The following is a 16457-nucleotide window of genomic DNA, read 5'->3' on the forward strand; positions in this document are numbered from 1 at the left end:
GGGGATTGTAGAAAATATTTAATATAATTTAAAAATTAAATAATTAAAATAAAATACTATTGTTACTAATGTTTTTATACAATATTAATCTTATAAGTAAAATGTTATTTATGGATAAACAATTTCTTACATTTATTTTATTGATTACACATTATTTTATTTTAAAATCAGATTTATTACAATTATTACTAAGTGTCTCTTTTACTTATAAATATCTCTTATTTACATGGAGAAAATATATAACAAACAGATCAACTCATAAAAAATGTTTTCAATCTTCTCTTCTATATTGTCTTTTAAACATTAATTGGTGTTTAAAAATACGATAGATTGAAATCCTTGTTATCTTCTATCAATACGATAGGTTGCTATATCTTAGGAAAAAAACATATAATTTTGTTGTTCTTATTAATGAGAGTGTTTTCTATCTAAGGACAGTGTCTTAGTGTAGGTTATTTCTATTCTTTTCTTCAATTGTAATTGTATTATATTTTTGTTATTATTGTTTAACTTGATACATCTTCTATTATCTATGTCTCTGCCTTATTTTTATATAAATATTATTATTTAAATATAAAAATACATAACGTATACTACCTATAGTGGATATTCCCCTTTAAATAATTTTACATGTTATTGTTGTGTTATGAATGATACATAACATCGTTGAAGTAAAAATATATATAAAAAAATAAAAAAATCAAGGGAATATGAAATATAGGGTGAAATTTGATTACTATATAACTGCATCTATATGATATTTAGTTTATTTTTTCCTTTTCAAAAATATATTAAGTTAAGAATATATAATGATAAATATTATTGTATTGAAAAGAGGTATACTGAAGTATGGTAGAAAGATAGGATTATATTCCTGAATGTGATTTGAGAAGACAATAAACCATTTTTTGAATGTTCCAAAAGTGATTACATGCTAAAAAGGAACAATTTATTATTTGAAAGCTTGAAAAAATGATTACGTGTTCGAAAAAGAATAAATATTCATTTAGGCAAAAATTATATTAGACGTAAAAGTTGTATCTATTATGTGTATATCACTATAAGGATAACGTAGAATTGAAGAAAGATTAAATATTTTTTTGAGTTTCTTAAATTTTTTGTGTGGAATTAGATTTTATCTTTTTTATAAATTTTGAATTATTTTTACTTTTAAATTTTATTAATGAATGAATATAATTGTGATCTTTGTTTGTTTATGTGACAAATGTTCTTAATATATTTGCGTTCATGTGTTAGTATATGTGAGTCAACGTTGATTACCATATAAAAACATTTTTAATATTAAATAAAAATATTCAAAATTTGAAATAGAGAAAATCTAATTTGTATGTTAAGAAATTTAAAATATATTTAAAGTATTAAATAATCATAAGTAGAATAATAAAATTGATTAATTTGATAGTAATATATAGAAGTTAGCTGATGATAGTAAAATATATTTAAAATATTAATTTGATAAAAAAACAAATTAAATATTAGTTGTTGATATTCTAATTTTTGTTTTGAAATTTAATTTTTATTTATTTTACATTTTAAAATTCATATATATATATATATATATATATATATATATATATATATATATATATACACAGACACATATTAAAAATACATTTAATCACCTAAATATTTATTTTTAAGATTAAATATTTTTTACAAAAAAATAATATTATAAAAACTAAATTGCCTCATGAACATCTCCACTTTTAAATATTTGTAGCAAGTCTAATAAAATATTTACATTTGTGTTGTTTCTTTAATCCATTTAAATTAAAAATGTTTTTGAATTTGTTAAGTAACAAAAAAAAAATCACAAATTGAATTATTTTTACTGAATTTTATTTTCGATTTTTTTTGTAGAGAATTTAATCGAAAAACAACTCAATTAAAACACGGAAACTAAATTAGGTGCAACTCACATCATGATGGAAAATATGGAAAGGAAGGACAGAGTGATATGATATATATTGGCTTTTTCTTTCAGTTAAAGTGATGCCTATTTTTGCTTGTTCATGGTTATCGTCCTTCTCATAACCCTTCTAAATTGAGCTGCCCTATATCTCTTTATTTAACTTTCTTCCTAGTTAGATGAAAATCTCATAGTTGATTTCACAAGATCACTGATTTCTTTTCATTCCTTCGCTTTATGCTTTTTCTTAAATTCATTGTAAGTATCTCCAATCAAGCGAGCTAATCTTCAAACAAACAATCAATTATTGAAATTTAAATGTCACGGGTGGACTCCTTAGGACGAAAATGTGTGACTGTGTATAGTGAATAAATCGACAAGAAGCACTTTTGTTTTGTATCAGTGAAAGGTAGTTGTTGCACACGCCTTCAATGAAACAATCTTTCCAAGTGAAATAATCCAACAACGTTTCTTCATAAAAGATGGAACGGATGAAAGATATTATTACAAGACTGAGAGAGAACCATCTTTTCTTGATAAAAGAACTTTTGTACACTTGGATCTCATCACGGAACCAAAATTAAACCAAAACACTTAAGAATTTGAAATTGGATCTTTCAATTAAAAGAACACAAATATTTACAAAAAAACGAAATTTTGATAAAAATAATCAATAATTTTTTACCCAAATTTGTAGCGTGACCTTTATATAGGTGGCAGGAGATTATTGGATTGAGAGAATTCATGTGTGTGTTCCTGAAGGTTGAAAAGTGGAGAGAAATCTTCTTGTAAAAGACCATATGTATTTATAGAGTTTTAGGTCCAATGTCATTTATATAATTTAAATAAAGAATATATCTATTAGAGGCATGTTGTTAAAAGGCATTAATAGTTATTTAAAACATATAATAAAATTGTCTAGATTTTAGTAATGGATTCTTGTTGGGACGCGTTACTTAGAATATTTGGGTTGGGTATATACATAAGCCTGTGTAGTTTCGGATTTTGATTTAGCCTTAGATGCTCTTGATTGTTCTTGTGGTTGGATTTTGCCGACTTGTAGAGTTTTCAAGGGGATTGACTATTTGACTAAGCTCTTATGTCGTTTGACCATTCAGACGAGCTTGCAGGTGGATTGGCCATTCGGCCGAGCTTATAGGTGGATTAGCCATTTGACCACGTTCTTATATCGTTTAGACATTCGACCAAGCTTGTTGGTGAATTAGGCATTAATTTGACCGAGCTCTTATATTATTTGGCCATTCGGTTGAGTTTGCTGGTGAATTTGACCGAGCTCTCATAATATATATATATATATATGTATGTATGTATATATATATATATATGTATGTATATATATATGTATATGTATATGTGTATATATGTATGTATGTATGTATATGTATATGTGTATGTATGTATTAAACAACTTTAAATTTATTGCTTTTAACTTTCAACTATGTGTCTAAAAAGTGGAGAGGGCTTTTAGCTCAAGAGAGAGTGTGTAAGTCGCAACCTTTGGAAGAGAGAAAAGAGAAAGAAAAGTTGTTGGCATTTTCACCGAGCTGCTTTAGTAAAATTGTGAATCTCATTTCATTCATCGTTGGATCGAGCATAAACTTTGATAAAAGGTTTGTGAATATGGTTCTTCGTCAATTAAAGGTCTAAGGTTAGAGAAACTAGTTCTACATTGTTCCTCCATTTTAGATTTCTCCTTCTTTGTTCTTCGTAGTTGAGTGCAGTATTTTTTTGACATATTAGTCGATTGTAGGCAATTGATTGTGCTTTTTTATTTGAATATCTTGTACCTATAAGTGATCTTAGTGAATCTTGATTCACTGGATTGTGCATGTAGGTTTTTACTTCTTACATTGAAAGAGTTTTCCCATGTTAAAAATATTGGTGTTCTCTTTTGTTATTATTATTTTTTCATTTTCTTTTGTTATTTCTTCTCATAGATTCTTGCAAGTTTGGAGAAATTATTTCCACATCATACTTTGATATTTTTTGTTGTTGTTATTTCTTCCATCTAAGTGGCATCAAAACTATTTGGTTTGGGGTTCTATTTACATGCTTGAATGATGGAGGTAAATATAAAGACGATTGTTTTAAATGGTACAAATTATCTATTATGGAAGGGAAAGATGAAAAATTTATTCTTTATGATGAAATTACATCTTCTTTTCTATGCTACACAAAAGCCAATTTTTTTTCTAATGAAGAATGATACTTTGAGCACCAACATGTATGTTGTTTTATTCGAAAATGTAAAAAACAATGTTTATAATCACATTGCTAATGAGACACATGCTATAAACAATAACAAATTAGATTTGTTGAATTGCTTGATTAATTTGAGGTCCATGGAGAATTCTTCCATTTCAAATCATTTAAATGAATTTCAACGGATCCCATATCAATTGACAAGAATGAGTATTAATTTAATGATGAAGTTTTGGAACTATGGTTACTGAATACTTTACGAGAGTATTGCAAGATATTTTAGGTTTTAATTACAAACCTAACCCGTAATGACTTTTTTTCTTTATAGATGACAAAGAATAGTGCTCTTAATGAAGAGATGAGAAGGAAGGCACATGGTTCTTCATACTCGTACAAAAACAGTGTATAACGTCACGCGTTTAACGTTCAATCACTGAATAGCCAAAGTTAAAAATGATCGGTAGCATTTTTGTAAATAAATGTAATTATTAAACGTCGTTCAGAATTGTAATTCGACGTAAAAGGATATAAATGTCTAATGCTCCAGCGTTAGACGTCAAAAGGTTAGTGAATTACATAAAAATTTGAGCGGGAGAATGAAAATTCATTCACTTTATCTTAGCGCGTGACACCCTATTCTTTTCTCAAACTTTTCTCAAACGAAGTTTGACGACCATCACATGTAATCTTTCTTTCATTTGATACAAATACATTTTATGTATGATTTTCGTTTGTTTTGACCGATTATTTTCGTGCTTTTGTTCTTCATAGGCGCATTATGTTTTCTTTGTTATCGGTGACGACACTTTATTTCGACGAACGCATCTTTTGAAGGTTAGTTTTTGTTTTTGTTTTAGAGAACTTATTTGTTGAACTTGTTTGTTGTTTTTTTTTTGTTGAACTTGTTTGTTGTTATTTGGTTGAACTTGTTTGTTGTTGTTTGATTAACTTGTTTGTTGTTGGTTATTGTTGTTTGTTGTTGATACTACGTTCATAGTTCTTGATTTATAAAATACCAAAAACTAAAATGTGTTATTTTTCTGCTTTTCAGGTCTTGTAGAGCCGTAAAAAAGGATCACAACTAATTAAAAAAAACAAAAAAAAAATTATTAACATCGTATATTAACAAAGTTCGACATTAAGTTAATGTCGTATATTGACAAAATTTGACGTTAATTTAACGTAGAATTTTTTAAATTCAACGTCAATTTAACGTCTCCTGATATGACGTCGTTCGTCGTTAAAAGTCCAAAATATTCGACATTGTATGCAATTTTTGTACTAGTGATATCAATCTCAGGTGCTTATCACAAAAAATAAGGAAAAAGTCAGAAAAGAAAATCGAAAGGTGGTAGAGAGAAAAGTATGAGCAAGTCCAAGTTAAGATACAAAAATATAAAGTGTCATTATTGTAACAAAATTGAGAACATTCAAAAATACCGCTTTAAGAAGAAAAAGGAGAACAAAGACAAGTAGAAATAGAATGATCATTATAATGATCTTGTTACCACTACTATTATAGGTGGTGTTCTTTTTCTTCTTTTTGATTGAGCCTGTTAATCTTGAATCTAATGAGAGCATGTAGACAATTGATAGTGGTGTTACACTGCACATTACACCAAGGAATAAGTTCTTCATATCTTATACTTATGGTAATTTTAGAATATTAAAGATGGACAATGATAATGTTTCAAAGGTTGTTGGTGTTAGTGATGTTTGCTTATCCAAACCAACATGAAAGTGTAATTATTATTTAGAGGAGTCAAACATGCTTTAAATTATTGTTTTAATCTAATAGTTGTGCATTTACTTAATGATAATGGTTTTTATTTTCTAAATTTAAAAAACAATATTCAAATAAGATTTATTGATAATTATTAGTGAGTAACTGTTATCAATTCGAATAATTATTTATCCATATTTATTATATACTGTATCTATTAAAAGTATTTATTTAATATTCAAATACCTCCTAGTATCTTTACTCGTGACTAATCAAAGAAGATATGAACTTTACATTTTAATAAGTATTTTAAAATTGAATTACACATTTAATCTGCGACGACACTCATTCAATGTTTTAGAAGTAATTGAACCTATTTTAATAAATAATAATTAAAATAATACAAACATTAAGTAAATATAATACCATAATTTTATAATGTTAAAAATTTTAAAAATCATTTTATTTAATTTCTAAAACTCAAAATAAATATTATAAACATACCGTAATAAAATTATTTTAAATTGATATATGGTCCATGAATATTGAGTTTATATACAATAAAAATGAAAATTAATATAATATAAACGACTAAATTATGTTTTAATAAAAATGATAAAATAATTCGTTACAAGTCTTACTAAAATTGATTTTGTATTTATTTTGAACCTTTTTATTTTACAGTTTTCATTTATCGGTTTGACGGATTCTTGGTGGTTCTTATCAGTTTTGCTGGTTCTTTTTGAATTTTACGTTCAGTTTAAACTTTAAAATTGTGATTTTGAATCTTAACCTTTAATAATTTGATTTAATAGTCATGATTAATTGTTTCGTGTCCTTAAGTACTGTGATAAGATAAAATATTGTCAACATTTTAATAAACAATTTAGTCTTACTATATGACATGTCTATACCAAGTTCTTTGACAACGTTTTTGACCCCCAAAACCCATCTTTATCAATCTCTTTTCACTTTTTTAGCATTAGATAATAAACATATGGTTGTTTGATATACACTACAAATGTAAAATATTCCGAATTCAACAACCTGGTTTTGTCGTATAATGTTAGTGTGAATGGGAATGGGATACTTTCGTGCATAACCCTACAACTATGTCCTCTGCATGCTTACGCATCACAATCATACCATCAAATAATTCCCATGCTCATCACTATAATATTCTTTGCTTATTACTATAGTATATGACGATTATACCATGACCTCTGCATTCTTACCACATCACATTACGTCGATTAATGGGCCATTCTTATTTAGATAATTTCTTTTAAAAATATATTCTTTTCACAATTTTTTAATATTCAATATTGAGCTGTAATTCAGTGTTATTAAGTTACAATTTTTTCTTATACATATATTAAACTTATTGTTTTGTTACTAGTGTCTATCTATCTAGACACTGTATTAGTTGTATATATAACGTGTTTTTCACAAATTTATTTCTATTATTTCACTGTAAAAAATCATTAAATAATAATTAATTTTATAGACAAAAAATAAATAATCATTATATATTAACTAATTTAGATATCATTTTTATAAACTAAAAGTTAATTGATATTGAAAATAGTTTCTATTATAAATAAAAACTTATAATTGATTTGTGAATAAGAGTTTAAATTATCTTTAATACTAGTTATAAAGATTTAGTTACCAAAAATTTAGTATTTAAACTAGTTTTCAATTTAAAATTAGAGACTAATTTAGAATCAATAATAATAAGTAAATAAAATATTAGAAGCTAATATAAGAGATTAATTTAGACTCTAATTTACAAATTAATTATAATTTTTGTTATAATATAAATTATTTTAGATACTAATAATTTTTAGTTTATAAAATTATATCCAACTAGTTAATATAGTGATTAATTATTTCATTTTCTAAAATTAGTTATTATTTAATGATTTTCTTGTAATAAAAGGAGAGAAATAAATTTATGAAAACAAACACTATACTATACTAATGCAGTATGTACAATTGATCGACAATAGTAACAAATTTTAATGAGTTTGATATATATAACACTGAATTATAACTCATTATTGGTATGAAGAGTAAGATTGATGGTGCATATGAACAATATGACTTTCATTCTTATTAACATTTTGATTATTATACAATGAAGAACTATAAGCTGCTATGAGGTTTCAAAGGATGTATGATCTTGTTAACGAATGTTGCAAATATGTTGGAGAAGTAGGAATGGAAACCTAGGGAGTCGCGAATGAGGAGATTGAAAAGAAAGATAGCAAGGTGTTGTTCATCTTGCATAATCAAGAGAGAATGTGTTAAACTATAATTCATATTTATTAACTTACAATTTTTTTTCTAATAAATATATATACATCATCATGCTCATTAATTTATAAGTATTACCAGACAATAATGAACATTTTATAAGATATGCTTGTTTTTCACAAAATTTATTTTGTCCTCTCTTTTTATCTTCTCTTAGTGTGTCCCAATATAATGTATTGATGATAACTTTTTATAACAATAATTTGGTAAATAATTAAATTGGTGATGTTTTCGTGATTTCGGTGCATGACGTTAATGCCATGAGCTCTGCATGATTACGGTATAATTGGCCATCTTAATTTACTTAATTTGACTTTTTCTGATTTTATAATGTAATCAATAGCCAAAAAGGATACGTACTACAACTATTTTATTTGTAAATACATGGACAATTTGTCGTTCAATTAGTCCTCTGACTTCTCCTATTAATTGCTCTTTTTTAAAAGTTGACACGATTATTACCAAAATGAACTTGAACTTTCTACTCATTTTTTTTGGTATGCTTCTTTATTTCTTCAAATTACATTAATTTTAATGTTTTGAAATGCATTAAAAACTTTTATTGTATTAAAATCAATATATTTTGAACATATAGAAAAAATAAAAATTAGTAATAAATCGAGACTTAAAATAAATCCAACTTACTTTTGGAAAGAGTAACAAGACCGAAATATTTCATCTATTAGAAAGTTATTGAACAAGATCTATTTATATTTTAATATGTAACTTATATTAAAATAGGAAAAATTATAATTGTACTTTTATTTTTTTATCACGGTTTTTAGATTCAGCTCAGTTCTCTTTTTTAAAGCTTAATTTAATAATTTGAATTCTTTTCTCAGTTTATTAGAATTAATAAAATTGAGCACACTTTTTTAAAGTAGTTTTGTACACCTGGATATACAGTGACTTTTTTAATTCTTTTATAGCTTGCCACTTTTCTCATGCATTCTTCTAACCACTTCAAAAATTATTTTGAAACTTCTATTTGTTGGGTTTACCAAAGAAGGGATTCATCGAAGAGACACAAAACAAAAGAGATTTGAGTCCAATCATATAAAAGATTGACACCACTCTCTACCAAAAATCTTAAGACAATGAATTAATGGATCTTTTATCCTTATATAATGTTTTACTTTCTTATTTCTATCAAATGTGAGACTTAGACTCACACTTGAATTTTCAAAATACTATTTTAATCGTAGAAGATAGTTTTTACAACAGACAGTGTTATTTTATATACTATGTTCATAGAAGATTCTTAAAATCTATTTAGAAGAGTCTCTTTTTAATAATTTTAAGAGAAAAAAAATTAAAGAAGAAATTATACAAGATAGTTCGTATAAATTAATTTATGTATGCATTAACTTTAACTTATGAAACAATTAATTTTAGTTTTTTTCTTAGTTTTCTCCTTATACGTCCTTATAGATAAATTTTACAAATGTTTTTCTTACACTACTATATATTTACGTTCTACAGATATTTGTCAACAACATTCAATTGTCGAAAATGGTGGATGAAGGGATCCAAAATTTCAAATTACATCAAGTCATCGATTGAAGGAGACAACTCAAAAAATATGAAGTCATATATAGCTCTAAATTTACATCCAAAAAGAAATTCTAGGCAATCTTGATATCTCTAAGTCTAATTTCTTATTCACATTGAATCTTTCATTAATAATTCATGTTTGGGTCCCTCCTCGACTACCAACCAACTAATTCATCACAAAATGTGTTCATACTATATGTAGAATTTACCTAAAGATAATTTGCTTGAATGTAAGGATGTATATTTGAAAAAAAAAAGTATTTTCATATATCACGTTATTTAGTAAAATCTTATTTTTAGCAAATTGTTACAATAAAACGTCATAAGATTAATAAAGTAAACAAACTTATCTTAACTTATAAATATAATATTAATATAATTATCTAAAATAAATAACTATAATATATATATATATATATTTAAATTTGTTTCATATATGACAAAAGTATATTAATGGTTAATAACAACGAAAATGAGAGTATTTTCATAGATGACTTTCCTATCAAAGGGAACATGAAAAGTTGAAAAAGTGTATAAAAAGTTATAAAGAAATAGAAAAAGTTGTATGATACGTGAGAAACTGGGATAAAGAGCATAAGAAAAAAACATATAAATGAAACAAATGTATACCTAATAAAATATTTTGATAAAGAAAGAAAACATTTTGGAATGTTACAGGCGTCCTTCTTTGGTTATCAGTGTTTTATTGTATTATTGCTCTTTTATTATAATAATAAATAATGAAAAATAATGTTATAACAATGATGCTTATTAACAGCAAAATGAAATTATTTTAATTTCATTCTTTTATAAATCTAATTGAAATATGTTTATTTTTCTTTTATTCTTTTAACTGTTTATGATTAAGTGAAGTAAGAGAATTGTTTTCTGCACACACATGGGCTGTAGTGGATAGAGGTGTACTAGTTAAAATGTGTGGAGGTGATTCTATGAAATCACTCAAACATGTTATCTTATCCATGTTTGAAGATTACGATGTTTAATATTTTTTTTTTCAAATATTGTGCCTTGGTTTCCAACAAACATATATTTAACTTTTTGTGGAAAATATCTATATTATTGCCAATGTAACAAACACAAATTGTGGACTTCCTCGTACACAATTACACTTTTTATGACTTTTTTAAAATAACTAAACTAATCTACAACTTTACATTTTATATCAATCATTCTAACATAAATAACTCCATAATACAACACTAAAAGAAGGAGTATGTTCTTTTGTTTATTATTATTTTTTAATTTGAAAACTAAAAATTAATATGTTTCTGGCACCGAATTCTAACTAAACACTTCCGAACTCTAAATAAATGCTTCCGTTTTAATGTTGGCAGAATAATCAAGAAACTTTAACCTACTTGTAGACATTAAAAGTGTCTATTAAATAAAATAAAATAGCCTAATTTATTATCAGTAAATTAGACTAAATTTATACTTATATTTTCAAAAAAAAATCAGTTTGGATTTTATAAAAAACATAATTTTGATATTTATTTTCTAAAAAACATAATTTTGATATTTATAAATCAGATTCAAAATAATTTTTTTCTCAAAATCAATTTTAAATTTAAAATAATTTAAATAAATTTTGGGGATATTATATATCAAATATATGAAAACACAAAAAAAAATGAATAAATATATCTCTAATTTTGTTATATATATTTTGCATTAATATATAGTACTTGGTATCTATATATGTTTTCACATCTTAGGTATTGTACCATTGGACTAAAGATGTATACCAAATATTATACCTAATTTTATAGAGAATATGTATCACTGATTTTCTGTCAAGATTATTATTAATCGGACAATTTTATGAAATATGAAATATTGTAATGATTTTACATTTAATTATAAAATATATTTATTTTAAATCAGTATATATTTCAAACCAAATTTTAAAAAAATGTTAATTTTAAAATTAATATTAAACTGATTTATAAAGATGTAAATTACTTTCTTTTAGAAAAAATGAATTTAAATTTAGAATCCAATTCAATTCTTTAGGTGTGAATCTATAAAATTGTAAAATATTTATTTATATTAGATAAATTCCATCCTATCCAACTCAATCGCAAATCTCTACTTATGTGTCCAAATCTTGTAACCACTTAGTCAGACATTACTATTTTGGTTTGAAACTTTCACAATAATTGAGAATTAAGATTTATAAACATTCAACGAGTATTGGTTAGTTAAGAAACATGTAAAACGTGTTAAATTCATAAGTAGATAATGCGTGAATATATAATGTTATGATTTTTTTAGAATTAAGCTATCAAACTGAAATTACTACTGATTAACTATTAAATAATGACTTCAAATTTAATTTATAGATTTATATTTTATTTAAACTTATGTAATTGAAATTATTATAAATAGATTACTTTTATTTAAATTTATAATAGTTTCTATGACCTTTTTAAAATTACTTTTTAGAAAAATGAATTGTATTTGTACCAATATTTTATAATACAATTTTATTTAAATTATACTTTTATATAAGTGTTTTATTTAAATTTATATTTTTAAATATTATTTTAAGTAATCTGGTTTAAAATTTAAAAAAATAAATCTATGAATACCACAATAATTCACAAATATTCTACGGAAGGAATATAAATTTGTGTGGATGGGTATAATTGTCTTTCCATGGTTCAAACAATTCTTAGATTCCCCAAAAGGTTATATTTTTGTCTAGAACAATGGACACAGAGCAACCTTATATTAATACCAACATTTTTTTCAAACAATCACAAACTTTACATTTCTATTCACACTCCGTTTTCGTTCAATTTATTTATTTAAAATACATTTAAATCTAACATAAAAAACTATATTTTATTTAATTTGTTTCTATTTGAATGAAGAAATAGAATTAAAATGAAATGAAAAAAATATCTTGTGATTTAATTTGGAACGATTTTACTATTTTTTTCTCTTTAATGGAAGTTTTTTATTTATTTTTTAAATTAAAATATAATCTTTTTGCATATTAGTTTATCCTTTCTTCTATATTGTGCAAAAAGATTATAATCACCATGATAAAATATATTGATAACTAATGTTAAAAAAAATAAACTCTAATTCCTAAATTAATTTTAACATTTTATTAATAATAGAAACTATTTTAAATATTAGTAAAATTTAAAAATTGTGATAGAAAACAAAAGGAAAAGATGTGAATGATATTTTTATAGCTGACTTTCATATCATTTCTGAGTATTTGTGAGTACATGAATAGTTTGTTTTTTCAAATTCGTCTTTGCTATTTGTGGTAAATAAATAAACAGAAATAAAGATAATATACTTCTTTCTATTATATATATGTGTTTCTATTACATATATGCAAGAGTATATTGGGAAGGAAACACTGCTTTGGAAATATCAACCTTAAATGACAAAATTGGTCATAATAATAGGGGAGAAAACGCAATGAATGAAAATAAGAAAAAGGAAATTAAAGCTGGAAGAAGCATCACTACCTTCGTAGCATACCTTTTTTTTAGTAGGAAATACATTACAAAATTAATATGTAAGAAAGCTATCTTCACTAATTCCTTCCTACTTTTTTCTTTCTTTGTCCTGACAACATATCCATTGCACATAGTCAGTCTTCGGATACGTCATTAAATGTTTCATACAACTCTCAACATTTTCAAGAAAATTAGCAAGAAATCAATCTCTTGTGAATTTTATAAAAACTAATAGAAAATATTATTGTTTGTTAGTTCGGTATATCCACTATCCACTAAATAATTCCGGAGCACAGAAAATCAGTTATATATATATATATATATCATCACTACACTATTTACAAAATCAATTATGTAAGTAATAAAATTTCTTTTACATTCTCTTACCAAAACTCATTTTGCTACACTTTCCATTCATTTCTTTTTCTTTTTTCACTCTAATTTACTCCATTTGAAAAACATTACTTTTCACTAAATTATTTTTTTTTTCATTCCCCAACATCCAAACAAAAACCTAAAGCTCGTTACGAATTTGGTTATATCTTTAGTGGTTTTGGAGAGTTGGACGATAATCTGACAACCAGAGGTCGTTGGTCATCAAGGACCCACACTCACATATCAATCACTTCATATGTTACTTATACAGAAAATGGATGGCCACCATTAATGTTATATATTTTGTGTAAAATTTTGAGAAGAAAACAAAATTTTCTTGTTAAAAAGAAGTGTTCCCACATCTATATATATAGGTGTGGTATGAGCTTGATGAGAAGCATAGAAACATAAGGAGAATATCCCAAAACGAGCAAAGTAGAGATAAAAAAGAAAACAATGGAAGTAGCACAGGTTCTGCACATGAACGGGGGTGTTGGAGACGCAAGCTATGCAAACAACTCTCTTGTTCAGGTATACTCACAAAGTAACAGTTTGAATTCGCACTTCAGAGACCCATAATACTCATAAATAGCTTATTACATACTGTCTTTTATATAACCAACAACTATGTAAATATCTTCTCTGACAAAGACCGTAACACTTTCAGCTTGTGCTCAGGCTTGGTGTGTTCATTTACCCATTAAAAACAAAGTGATAAATATGAATTTCATTTCAAGAAAAATGTTATATATCATGGTACAATGATTGGTTGTTATGCAGCAAAAGGTGATTTCTTTGACAAAGCCAATAAGAGAGGAAGCCATAACTAGCCTCTATTGCAGTACACTCCCGAGAAGTTTGGCAATTGCAGATTTGGGTTGCTCTTCTGGACCAAACACTCTATTTGTTGCGTCTGAACTCATCAAAACTGTGGAGAAGCTTTGTCGGAAGCTGAAACATAAATCTCCAGAGTACAGGGTGTTTCTGAATGATCTGCCTGGGAATGACTTCAACAACATCTTTAAGTCCCTTGACAGCTTTAAAATGAAATTGCAAACAGAAGTGGCAGGTGGGATTGGTCCATGCTACTTCTCTGGGGTTCCAGGATCTTTCTATGGCAGGGCTTTCCCGAATCAAAGTTTACATTTTGTCCATTCCTCTTACAGTCTTCAATGGCTATCTAAGGTACGTGCGCATGCAAATGGAGCATTTGATATTTGTATTTTGTGGGAGCTACTAGTGTAATACATGAACTATAAATAATAATAATTATGTATCGGTGATTGTATTAGGTTCCTGAGGGTGTAGACAACAACAAGGGCAACATTTATTTAGGCAGAACAAGCCCATCAAATGTTGTGAGAGCTTACTATGACCAATTTCAAAGAGATTTCAGTGTTTTTCTCAAGTGTCGAGCAGAGGAACTAGTTCAAGGAGGTCGTATGGTTCTGACATTTTTGGGGAGAAGAAACGAGGATCCATGTAGCAAGGATGGTTGCTACATTTGGGAGCTTATGGCTAATGCTCTTAATGATATGGTTTCGCAGGTAATTATTCACGGATCCAGTTTCTGAGGAGGTGAAAAGATGACTTATCCATGCATGAAAATCTGAGTTTTAACATAAACTATAGAAGGGCTTTTTTTCTTTAGTATTATCCTCTTTCCTTTGCAGTGTTTAACATTAATTTCCCAAGTTCTCTGTCGAAACATATGTATAAATCTTGGAAGATGCAAGAGTGTAAATCTTTTCACTGTTTTGCTGCAGGGAATCATAAAGGAAGAGCAAGTAGATAGTTTTAACATCCCACAATACACTCCATCAGCTTCTGAAGTGAAATTGGAAGTTCTTAAAGAAGGATCGTTCGCCATCAATCGTGTGGAAGTCTCTGAAGTGAACTGGAACGCTTTTGATGATTGGAACGCTCTTGATTTTGAATCTGAAAGGTCTGAATCAATCGGTGATGGTGGATACAACGTGGCACAGTGCATGAGGGCTGTGGCAGAACCTATGCTGGTAAGTCACTTTGGTGAAGACATCATTGAAGAGGTTTTCAGCCGCTACCAGCAAATCTTGGCTGATCGAATGTCCAAGGAAAAAACTCAGTTCTTCAATGTCACTGTGTTATTGAGTCGAAAAGATTAAGCAAGAAGTTTGCATTGCATCTATATATATATATATATATATATATATATATATATATATGTGTGTGTGTGTGTGTATGGTTTGCTCCTTTCTTTTCTGGCAATTATGAGTAGCAAAAATGTTAAGCTGGAATAGAATAAAGTTAGAATTGTGTGGTGTTTATTAGCAACTTTTTTTTTTTAAATATTTGTAGTTCTGTGATAAAAACTATTCTTGTAAGATTATGATATGATTAGTAGTCAATGATAGATGCTTCAATGCTGTTATTCACTCGCCAAACATTGATTAAACTCAATGGAAAGTCTGAGTTGTATTGAATTTATTGCTTTATTTTTTATCTGTTACCAAAATATTATAAATTAATGGAACAAATAAAAGATATTCTAACGGAATAATAAAAGTTAAAATAATGGAAAGTTACTCACAAAGAAAAAGTAAATTTGAAAAGGATCACTGGTAATGACAATCTTGTTGATCTGATACCTTAGGATGAAGCTGCCAAATCTTGCAATTATAATTAGGTTTCCTTTGCAATTTTATGTGCAAAACTTTCGTTGACTAATTTAAATCCTCTGTAAACTTGGCGAAGAATTAGGATAAGGATTGGAAATTTTTGGAGCTTTGAGTCATTAGAGTGTCTCCAAGAACAAATTTCTTTGTGAGTGAAAAATATAATAAGTTTATAA

General features: G+C 26.4%; 1 protein-coding gene across 1 annotated transcript; it reads left to right on the forward strand.

The window, feature by feature from the left end:
* The first annotated feature begins 14010 nt into the window (after positions 1–14010).
* Positions 14011–16050, forward strand: LOC108335108 (S-adenosyl-L-methionine:benzoic acid/salicylic acid carboxyl methyltransferase 3). The gene is made up of 4 exons (XM_017571051.2): positions 14011–14158; positions 14408–14812; positions 14920–15174; positions 15394–16050. Exons 1-4 carry the CDS (start codon positions 14084–14086, stop codon positions 15769–15771), a joined length of 1113 nt encoding a protein of 370 aa, XP_017426540.1. The 5' UTR covers positions 14011–14083; the 3' UTR covers positions 15772–16050.
* The last annotated feature ends 407 nt before the right edge of the window (positions 16051–16457 follow it).

Source organism: Vigna angularis, chromosome 1, assembly GCF_016808095.1.
Source record: "Vigna angularis cultivar LongXiaoDou No.4 chromosome 1, ASM1680809v1, whole genome shotgun sequence".
Taxonomy (NCBI): Eukaryota; Viridiplantae; Streptophyta; class Magnoliopsida; order Fabales; family Fabaceae; genus Vigna; species Vigna angularis.

Bases quoted from the DNA above. Each gene is read 5' to 3' on its own strand.
- LOC108335108 (XM_017571051.2), top strand. From the start codon at position 14,084: ATGGAAGTAGCACAGGTTCTGCACATGAACGGGGGTGTTGGAGACGCA. The intron at 14,813-14,919 runs GTACGTGCGCAT...TGATTGTATTAG, and splicing joins GTCTTCAATGGCTATCTAAG to GTTCCTGAGGGTGTAGACAA. The intron at 15,175-15,393 runs GTAATTATTCAC...GTTTTGCTGCAG, and splicing joins TTAATGATATGGTTTCGCAG to GGAATCATAAAGGAAGAGCA.